This window comes from Anoplopoma fimbria, chromosome 9 (assembly GCF_027596085.1).
Source record: "Anoplopoma fimbria isolate UVic2021 breed Golden Eagle Sablefish chromosome 9, Afim_UVic_2022, whole genome shotgun sequence".
Classification (NCBI taxonomy): Eukaryota; Metazoa; Chordata; class Actinopteri; order Perciformes; family Anoplopomatidae; genus Anoplopoma; species Anoplopoma fimbria.
Genome location: NC_072457.1, coordinates 27,168,162 through 27,179,002, shown reverse-complemented (window position 1 = coordinate 27,179,002; position 10,841 = coordinate 27,168,162). Strand labels below are relative to the sequence as shown.

Genomic DNA, 10,841 nt, shown 5'->3' with positions numbered 1-10,841 from the left:
ACTAACCCCTCCCTGCAGTGCCCTCCCTCATAACATCACAAGATCAAGTCATTTACTCAGAAGTGTGTCATATTTAGAAAAATGTAAATATCGAAACAATATAAGTCAGAGGATTTGTGAGGAAGTGAAGGTGTATCACATGCATCACTTATTTCGTTAATTTCATGAAAAAAAAGACCAACAAGAAAAACGTCAGCTAAAAATTTCTTTTTTTATTTTCAAACACATGATAAACAGTAGTTCTGCTTTGAACATAATCTCTCTCTTTTAGTTAAATGCTCTACCAGTTTGTTATAAGCAACTTGGCAGCTCAGGAAAAGTCATTATTGCAGTACCTGCAGAACAGCACAATATAGCTGCAGATTTTGATCAATTTGCATGAAAAGGTGATAGAAATGACGAGAGGTGCAGGTTCCTCCTGTGTCATACTGTGGTCTAGATCAGAGAGATCAGAGAGAACAGACACAATGTCTATATATGGGTCAAATTGTTTTCCTCATATTAATAAAAACTAAACATTCACTTCATTCCAGCAGCATACAGAAATGATTAATAAAGTTTATTTGCACTGATTGGCTATGAGTTCTTTCCACAACATTTTTTGAAAAATGCAAACCTTTTAAATAAAGCGTTTTCAAACCAAATTACATAGTCTTTCCCAGCAACTTTACAATAACATATCATTTCCTTTTCATAAATTATATGACACTGAGGGATCTGTAAAGTAAAGCATTACTGGACAGTATGTCACATGTCACTGATTCTAAATCATTGTGTTTATATGAGGTGTTGTGCACGCCTGTATACCTGATTCTAAACATTAAAGTCTGTAGACGAAGCATCGTCCTGTTCGCTTCCTGACTGCCATGTGGGTGAAGAGAGAGGAAGTGCATCAGAGCTGGGATAGGAAGGCAGAAACATTGGTTGAACAGGTTGATTTGAGTTACAGAACAATAAACTTTCTGAGGTCCATAAAGACAAAGCTTACTTTGTTGTTGCTACGTGGATATGAGCTGTGAAAGAAATGAGAGGTGGAGACAATAAGAGCAATTAATACAGATTCAGTCTCACATTTCCAGTGGATTGATTTCTCTGTCACACATAAATAGACACACACACACACACACACACACACACACACACACACACACACACACACACACACACACACACACCTTGCTTGTGGTCAATCATCTTGTACACACAGCCTCCGCCCACTGCCATAGTCAGAAAAAGGAAGCAGCAGAACGCTATGGTAAGGACCTCCATGGTGTTCAGGAAAACCTCTGTGGAAGAGAAGGGACAAGGCCACTGAAGTATTTAGTCCTGTAGAGGCAGCATTTAAGGCATTCAAATATACCATATGTGCTTTTACTTGGTGGTGGTTCAGTGGAGGATGTTGCTGGTAGCATCAAGTTAAGGATCCTGTCTGATCAAGAGTAAAAAGTGTGATGTGGTACACTAAAGAGCGCAGACACCCCACACAAGGAGGACATTTATGAAAGGGCACATGGGAAATGTAACGATGCACTATAAGATTTACAACACTCAGTATCATCTGTACCGTAAATATGAAGCTCGAGACAGCTGCTGGTTAGCTTAGCTTAGCATAAACAGTGGAAAACAGGTAAACAGCTGGCTCTGTCCAAAAGTAACAAGCTCCAGCTACTAGCACCTTTAAGGCTCACACACAAAGAATTTGGCTAGGTGATTAATTGATGCGTACAGTAAATAACAAAAATAAAGCAGCCTCACAGTGACATCTCAACTCTAGTACGTCACTGCAACCGACATGACACAGATAGGCATAACCCCCGTAAAAGGGCATTTTGTTTCTATTCTTGGTGTTTGTATTGATTATACAAACGTGTTAGCTAGTGAGCTTTAGAAGTGTTTGGTAGGGAGATGTGGTGACCTTAGGACAGGACCAGGTTAGCTTTTCTCCTTGTTTCCAGTCTTAATGCTAAGCTAAGCTAACCTACAGCTGACTGTAGCTTATTTACTGTACAGACATCTCGATGTTTTCACCTGTGACTCGGACCAGCACGGCTTCGCTCTCCACCCAGGGCCCGGACTCATTGTAGCTGTCCCTGGCCCTGCAGCGGTAATACCCAGACTCCTCTGGGCCAAGCTTGGCCAGAACGAGGGTTCGTCTACAGTCGGTTAGGGCACCATGATACTGGACGGGCGGAATAATGAAGTCCAGATGTGTGTCAGAGGGAAGGCCAGAGTTGTTCAAGAGCCAAGAGACGTAAGGGAAAGTTCCTTTGCTGATTTGGCAGCTCAGCTTGGCAGCGACCAGTTTGGAGTCAGCGCTGTAGAGATATTCAACCTCCACCTTCACATCACCTCCGACTGGCACTGAAAGAACGAGGGTAGAGGAGAACAACAGAAAGATTAATGAAGAACAGAAAGACAGGTCGGCAATCACAGACAGACATATTTGCTACACATGTTGGTGTAGTTCATACCCATTTCCAGAGTCACAGGCTCACTCATCAACTCCTGCACCTCAGTCTTCACTCGACACCGAGCAACGCCCATGTCCTGCCCGGGTACCATGGCGACGGGGAACCAGGCAATGAGGGATTCAGCAGCTGTGACAGATTCAACTTCTTTGTCATCTACTAAAAGAGAGATGTTGACCGGTGGACTCCCTCTTGTTGACCAGCAGGTCATGTTGCCATGGGGACTGGCTCCCTCTTTGGAGATGAAGAAAGAGATTCTTGGTTTTGAAACGTGGACTGGTGGAGTAAAACAGAGGGGAGAAGATGAGGACAGGGATGATACAGTACATGTTAGGGTAAAGTGAAACACATCTAACAAATACTTCAGGCAGGTGTTTCTTTTTTTTTTTGGCACACACCTTTGACTGTCACCTTGACCTCTGAACTGCTGGAAAACCTCCTGGTGTCCTGCACCCTAGACCAAGCCATGCAAGAATAGTACCCAGCATGCTCTGGAGTCACCTCCTCCATCACTAGCTTGTTCCCAGTGAGGAGAAGCAGGGGAGAGGTTAAAGATGTCACTTCCTTCTTGTTGAAAAACCAGGAGTAGAAAAGGTGGGAGCCCTTTGCGACGCTGCAGCTCAGCACGATGCGTGACCCCTCGTATGTGACTGGGGGGAAGGGTTCAGAAGTCACTCTGGTGTTTGATGCTGGAGCTAGAGGTTAAAGAATGATGGGTGTTTGGGGAGGAGAGATGGAGGTGAAGTTTGAGAGTGTTTCCAGTAAAATAAGCCTGTTATTAAAGCTCTAACTGGATGAAAGCTTTCTCTGTGTCTGTCACTCACTGACTACAGTCAGCTTGATGCTGCTGCTGACTCCTGTGCTTCCTTGTGTCGTAGCCTTGCAGTGGTACGAACCCTCTGACATAGCAGCGACCTTCAGGTTAAAAGACGCCACTTGGTCCCCTTGGAGATCAGCCACTGTGTTGATTGGGATGCCGCCCCTCATCAGCTCATAGGTGACTGGCAGAGAGGAGTCAGGCGCAAAACAGCGGAAAGCCACCCTCGAGCCGAGGTAGGCCATGTCAGGGCCAGTCATCACCAGGCGAAGGGAGATCGATCCACCTGAAGAGAGACATGGAGCAGTGGGAGTTTAGGTGGAGCCCTGAAATTTACCAATAACAAGTTTTAAAGAGAGTATGAGCAGGTACAGCCACTATTTCTTTTATTTCAGGTTTTGAGATCAAAGAATAATATCTGAAAAGTTCTGAACCAACTAAAGATCTCTCAGTCAGCTGAGCACCAGACCTTACTTAGCTCCACTTTAACAAACTTACTTATCCTGATGAAGAAACTTGCCACAGCTGAAAAAAATCAACAACACATTGTAGTAAGAATATAAATGAATCAATAAAATTATTTATTCATGTTGCCATTTTAAATTTTGTTCGATAACTCACCCAAAATTGGCAGCAAAGTTTGTAGATTTTTCATAATAGCATTTATCTTTGACGTGGTGTCTCCATAACTCTGTTCAGTGTACGCATGTGTGTGTGTATGTGTGTGTGCGGAACCTTATGTTTGCGTAAAAGCTAGGGGTGTTACACACGTGTTGCAAGTAGATAACATATTAGGCTGCATGTTTGGTTTTATTTTAAGCAAGACACACAAAGCTTAAAGACGCACAAACCGCAAAGGTTTAATGAGCAGGATATTTGAAAATCACTCACAGATCATTGAATTCAGGTAAAGTGAAATTTTAGAACACAACTTAATACTATGAACATTGTATACATGTTGATAAAACTACATTCATATGCATCAATTTGTAATTTACTGAAAAAAAAGTTAAAACATAGTTTTGCAGTCACACCAGAACCATAAAAAATGATGAAAAAAAAAAAAAGAGAACACAACTGCTTTTCTTATCTTTGTATATCATGTATCTGGAACAGTCTGTTTTTCTTTTTATGTTCAGACAGGGGGGGGTCTTTCTAGTGGTTGAGAGGGGTGTCCTCTTCAAATGCTGCAGAACAGACCCTGTGGGGTTTCCTTTGACGTCTGAGCATCGTTGCATGCTGTTTAACCAGGAAACGCTTATCTGAGCTGCTCTGTGAGGGAAAACACATTCAAAGTTATAGGCACGGCATGCACACCAGAAAAGAGTAACACACCAACAGACATGTAAATTATTCACTTGCAACAACCAAATCAACTTCAGTATGTCAAACATCTTCTTTCTGTGTCTGATTTGTAAGTATGTAAGTGTTTGATGACATGTGACTTACCATAACCAGCATGTCTTTCAGTCTCTCTATGGCCTTCTGATTGGCTCGTACCCGTGACAAATACGAGGTCAAGATTATACTAAGGAGCAGAATCAAGACCAGCAGATCAGAAGAAAGCATGCTATATCTATTCTTAAACCAGCTTGTATCCATTGAAGATCATTACTTCTACACAACATGTTGGCAGCTGTACACTCAGTGCTTCTTGTTCTGCTCTTAAAGTAGATTTTACTTGTTTTTCCTTCAAACTGGAAATTCTTGTCACACTACAATTACAGAGCCAGTGTTTGCATAAACCTGTTGCATACTTACATCTCAGCTAGTATGAACGGCAGGGCGAACGCCTCAGAGGCCAGGTAGCGGAGTGTGGTCTGTGCCGGGCTGGGCAGGCTGTCCAAACACACTCCTGTCACGTTAAACACAGTTTCTCCATTTCCAAATGGACCACAGGAGGACCTTGGTAGAAACAGGAGGAACAAATTGGGGAAATAAGCTGTAGAGAAAAGTAAAATATCAATGGGATGTTTTCTTCTAGTGCTAACAGGGAAAATATGTTTTTATATAAGCAATTAAAAAACTAAAGAAACAAAAAGGGCGCATTAAAAAAACATACTTTTAAATGTTGACAGTATGTAAGAAAGTAAGACAAAATTAGAGTTAAAAAAAGTACATGTATTTGTCGGGGCTGACTTCTTGCTGGTAGAGGTTGAAGCCCAGTGTGGTCGCAGCCATGACGAGTCCGACCAGCAACATGAAGTGGAATAAAACGGAGGAGCTGGAGCCTCGAAACATCCTCTGCTCTGGCACAGAGCACCGCAGGACCGTGAACTGAAGACAGTGTTAGAGAGAAGGACATGGACATTGTTTGAAATTGTCATATACAGTTGGTGGCCAAGAGTGCTTCTTGGTCACAACTCTTCCTCATAGGCAGAAAAATAGAACATTTTACAAAAAACTGTACTATAAAGCTATTCAACTTCCAAACCATTTCAAGTCAGACGCAAAGCTCTAGAATGTGACTAATGTATAGATTACTTGAAAGAAGAGTTTGACATTTGGAAACCTTGCTAAGATACCACTCACATAACTGTACGTTAGATATGAAGCTCGAGCCGGGAAATATTTAGTTTAGCTTGGCATAAAGACTTGACACAAAGAGGGATCGACAGTGATAGTTTAGATGGTCCATAACTCTCATGTCTCAGATAACCTTTTGGATGTAGAAGGTGGCCATCAGTGTGACCGTTCCTATCAGAGGCAGTAGAGGGCAGTAGTAGACTCCCATCCAGGACACTGTCTGACTGTAGACCAGATCCAACACTTTGAAAGGGATCAGGAAGCGCTGTTTCCCTGACAACCGAGCCAGCAAGGACGAGGGGTACTTCTCCTGCAGCAGCCTGTCAGTCAGAGGAAAGATACTTTGCATTCATGAATCTTGACAACGTACTAACTGAGCTTCATTCTTCCCTAGATCGGCCAAACTATTCCAAACGCGTTGATCTCTACATTCAAACCACAACGCCGACTAAGAGAGAAAGAGACTGCTGATCTCCATCAAACCCACTTCCTGGGGTAGTCCAAGAGAAAGGCGTTGCAGAAAGAGGCGAGGAAGTTGAAGATACACAGCTTGTACATCTCTCTGCCAAAAATGTTCTCCCTGCAGTGTGAAGGACACTGTAAAATAAATACACAATTAAAAATGGATAAAGAACACACTTAAAAAATAATAAGCCTACAGGACCTTGAAACATAAATCTCACTCTAAACTCACTTGCTGACACTTTCTTGTTGTGAAGATGAAAAATATGTAGATCCCCAGTGAGGCCAGCTTCAAGAAGATGCTCCTGAAGAAAGGACAGGGTGAACCAGTGCAGATGTGTGTGTTTGTGTGTGTGTGTCCTGGGTTTATCTCCCTGTGCACCGTACCTCACAAGGGTGGCATTGACCTGCATGGTGAAAGAGTAGTCCTCAAAAGATGAGATCTTGCGGAACATGTGAGGGAGGACCAGGTTGACGAGGGTGATGGTCATTGGAGGGAGATACTCGAGGACCAGGCTGACCAGCCAGTAGTGACCAATCTGAGAAACACAGTCAGATGTGAACATCTGTTCACCAAATCCAGGACACACTGTGACAAAACCAGAATCCAAATCTCACCTTTGACTGTGAGCTTATGGTGGCGAAGTAGATGAGGTAGAAGGCTCCACCCAGGAGAAACAGAACAAGAAGGTTCAGGATGAACCTAAGCAGGTAGAGACGAACCCTCTGTCCAAGAGTCCTGTCAGCCTCACGCCGAGAGAAATTCTGCTCCTCCACGAACAGCTGAGGACGAACAGAAAGACATACGGGGAAACCTCTCAACTGTGAGCATTTACAGTGTTTTAACTCGATCAAAATATTAGAACTGCAGCACACACACACACACACACACACACACACACACACACACACACACACACACACACACACACACACACACACACACACACACACACACACACACACACACACATAGACTAAAACTAGAATCAAACAGTCTAGTTACATTATATATACATATAATATATACATATAGTGCACACCTTTAAGAAAAACATAGATAATATGTAGAACTAGAAAGTAGGACATGCGTTGGGGAAGTGTGTAAACTTTTCCTCAATGGCAGAAGCCCAGAGAAAATGCTTGATGATAGGAGCAGTGTATTTGTTTCTCTTTACAATCAATTTTGTACATTCTTATTTAACTTTTGAGCTGGTTCTGTAAAGAGGTTAGAAACTTTCAACCAGTGATTTCTAAACCAGGCATCACGCATGTGAAACCCATTTTCACTGACATTTACCACCTTGTGTCTATATAGTCAGGAGTGTGTGTGCATTAGTCATTGTTAATGCAAATAAAACATTTGCTGTAAATAAAGCTGTAGAGTTGCAAGATGTAACTTTGTTCATGAAGACTTGATTCAAAACATGAGAATTAAAAAAACAGGTGACATATTAAAGAAAAAAACTGAATAGGTGAGTGGAGAAACATTCAGATGCCTCCTTAACGTGCATGAAGATTCACTGAATAGTTTGTATATGATTGATTGGGTGAGGCAGGACGTCTCAATTGACCACCATTGACCGGCCTGTTAGACCCAACATTATAAGCACTAAGGGAAACAGCCAGAGTGGGCAATAGGTGCGAGAGAACACTGTTTAACCAGCATTTGGTCAGTGACCATGGTAAACTAGAGGAGCGCCATCATTCATGTTGGTACTGTGTGTGCATCCCTTCACCTTGAGATCGTTCCTGATGAAGCTTTGTTTGAGAGTGGCAGCAGCAGGGTCCTGGATGGTAAAGTCCCAACCACAAAAGATCTTGTAGCTCATGTTCATACTGTAACGCTTCCCGAGCATCCAAGTGTGCTTGTAGCCGACCGTCGTTCTGTCAGAGAAGTTTACAGATTTAATACAGAACTTCCTTTATGCTGTGAGGAAAAATTGATATTGAAACGATTTGTAGATTTCTTTTGCAGTTGTTTTTCCTGACTGACCTCCGGACCACCATGATGAAACTGAGGAAGAGGATGGTGAGTATCCCAGCAAGGTACAGCAGAGGTGTATTGAAGCACTGCAAATTCAGGGAACCACGAGTATAGAAACCAAAGAAGACCGGAGAACGATCCACGTAGCCCTGTAGAAAGGAGAAGGTATATTATATGAAAGATATACAAAACATACAGAACACACACACAAGCAAACAAAACCTTACCGATCCCAGGAAGAAATCCAAAACCGAGTCATTGCCTCCAAACTTCAACAGCTCTGTAACATCACAGAGAACAACACAGCAGTGTTTTTGCAGTAGAGTCTTCATTGAGTTGTGGTTGATGTACTTTCAATACAGGTGACTCACCACTGCTGTTGCTCCTGCCATAAAATGTTGTAGGCCCCAGAATGAAACCCCCGACAAGAACACAGTGAAGCAGATTTAAGTACACCAGATATCTCAGGAATACAAAGTAGGCCTTCACGCCAACTCCAAACCTGCCTGAAACAGATCAGTGAGGGTTAGAATTTTGAATTACGTTTAGATGAAATCATCTAGTCATGTTAAGCTAACAGGTTGCAAAAAAGTCCTTATAATCTGTAAAATAATCAGTCCTCTCTTACCTTCAATGGTGTGGAGAGTGTGATGCCATGGCAACAGGCTTGATAGAACTCCTCCCATTTGCACCCAAACCCTCTTCGTGTTGATGCTCTGGCTCCGCCTCCAGGACTCCCAAAAGCCAATATTGCTGATTTGCATCTTCCTCCTTTCCCTAATAAGCAGAGTAAATATGATATTTCATGAATGCCTTTTTTTTTTTAAACATTTTAAACCCTGAGCATGGAAATAACATAAAAAAAGGAGATGAACAAACTCTTCCTGACTAATATTTGAACCTATTTAAAGGGACAGTTGTATATCGTCTTCTGTGGCTCTGGAGGAGCTTTCTAAAGTTACCCTGATGACGTCATTGTGGGTTATTTTTCCAGTGTGACTACATGTCACAGAAACAAGCTGACTCAGGCCAGCAAGATCATTGGACATAAACAATTGCGACTCCAGAACCTAAATATACAACCGGTCCATAACCAAAAAGGCCACCCAGGCCTGTAATGACCCCACCCAAGGTCCGATTAGCCAGGAAAAAATGGCTACAAAAAGTAATTTACTGAGACATATTAGAATAACCTCTCCCACCTGGCGCCTCTCTTCCCCTGAATACACATGACCAGGTTCCTGAGCGGCTGTGTTGATGTCTTGTCTTTGGGTCCTCTGGACAGATGGCCATGGCTGATCCTCTCCCCAGCTTCTGGGCCACCCTGGTGGGCCTCGCAGGCTTCCCAGAGACCCGCTCTGTCCTGCTGGGGCCGGCTGGCCTGGATGCTGGGCAGCAGATCAAATATCTCTGTCTGATAGTACTCACAGGAGTCCGACGACAAGGTGGAACGAGTGCTGTCATCTGTGGTGAGATCACATGAATGTAGATTACAGTTCATGTTTACTTACAAGAGGTTTTACTTAGTGCTTTTTTTTTGTTACAGGTTGCAACCAGGGTAACGCTTGCTTTAATAGTCGATCTGCAGATTATTTTCTTTATTTAAGTTAGAAAGTAGTGAAAAAGGCCCAAGGTCTCATTCTCAAATGTCTGATCCACAGTGCAAAACCCCAAAATATCCATTTACAATAATTTAAACAGAGAAATATTTCCGTCTGAAAGTTGGAACCAGGAAATGTTTGACATTTATGCTTGAAAAAGAATCATTCAATACCCAACACCTGTATTTTAATTTGTTTAGTCTTTACTTATTTACGCTTTGGTTTTAAACATCTGGACGGAGAGCCATATGCATATCCATTTGCATGCTTTCCTTTTTGGTTTTTCTTTTACCTCTATATGTAATCAGTAGTGTCTTGTAAGCCTATGGTTTTGAATACATAGATCATGTTACACCTCAATGAAACACACACACACAAACACACACACACACACACACACACACACACACACACACACACACACACACACACACACACACACACACACACACACACACACACACACACACACACACACACACACACACACATATACATGGCAAACAGAAAAGCACACTTTTGTAAACTGTTTCTGTTACCTGACAGGAGTCTCATTAAGTTGACAGCATTGTGCTCCTCCATTTTAAACTCCCCGTCCCTAAACGTCCTCCTTAATAACAAATCTTCAAAAAGCAATCTTCTCGCTTCATATAAAACACAAGTCGACAAACACCTCCACCAAAGCTGCAACTCAAGTTACTTCCGCATTTGCATCTAAACATCCTGGTTTGCACCCGACATCAACGTCCCACTGAAGTGAAGACCCCTTAGCGGCTGATCTGGAGTTAGTGTTGTTCCTACAGTCCTGATGGTACGGCTCACTTTCTGGCAGGTGGAACAGATGTCAAATGTGTCCACATAGACTGTGTATGAATTTGACAGCTTACAGGAAATCACATGACAGGATGCAGAGTTAGGCGTTGCATTGGTGGCTGAAAATATCCCAAATCATTTCATAACATAAGAAGAAATACCCACCC

The 10,841-nt window shown here is 42.6% G+C and overlaps 2 protein-coding genes across 8 annotated transcripts; both read right to left on the bottom strand.

The window, feature by feature from the left end:
- Positions 1-198: 198 nt before the first annotated feature.
- On the bottom strand, positions 199-4,032 carry LOC129095882 (Fc receptor-like protein 5). Of its 7 annotated transcripts, XM_054604483.1 has the most exons (11): positions 3,907-4,032; positions 3,784-3,810; positions 3,293-3,571; positions 2,867-3,163; positions 2,472-2,744; positions 2,029-2,361; positions 1,370-1,429; positions 1,176-1,286; positions 989-1,013; positions 808-898; positions 199-435 (listed from the first exon to the last, which is right to left on the bottom strand). In XM_054604483.1, the coding sequence occupies exons 1-10, from the start codon at positions 3,938-3,940 to the stop codon at positions 814-816; spliced, it is 1,524 nt and encodes a 507-aa protein (XP_054460458.1). In that variant the 5' UTR covers positions 3,941-4,032; the 3' UTR covers positions 199-435; positions 808-813. The 7 variants fall into 7 exon arrangements, with proteins under 7 accessions (XP_054460458.1, XP_054460457.1, XP_054460459.1 ...); XM_054604482.1 differs by having other exon boundaries at positions 199-898; XM_054604484.1 differs by having other exon boundaries at positions 199-898; positions 1,376-1,429.
- Positions 4,033-4,127: 95 nt separating this feature from the next.
- Positions 4,128-10,724, bottom strand: tmc8 (transmembrane channel-like 8). Its single transcript, XM_054604481.1, has 16 exons — positions 10,401-10,724; positions 9,463-9,724; positions 8,889-9,037; positions 8,632-8,766; positions 8,488-8,540; positions 8,270-8,409; positions 8,013-8,160; positions 6,892-7,056; positions 6,661-6,812; positions 6,506-6,578; positions 6,299-6,408; positions 5,945-6,131; positions 5,405-5,562; positions 5,047-5,190; positions 4,735-4,813; positions 4,128-4,557 (listed from the first exon to the last, which is right to left on the bottom strand). Exons 1-16 carry the CDS (start codon positions 10,441-10,443, stop codon positions 4,441-4,443), a joined length of 2,115 nt encoding a protein of 704 aa, XP_054460456.1. The 5' UTR covers positions 10,444-10,724; the 3' UTR covers positions 4,128-4,440.
- Between the last annotated feature and the right edge of the window lie 117 nt (positions 10,725-10,841).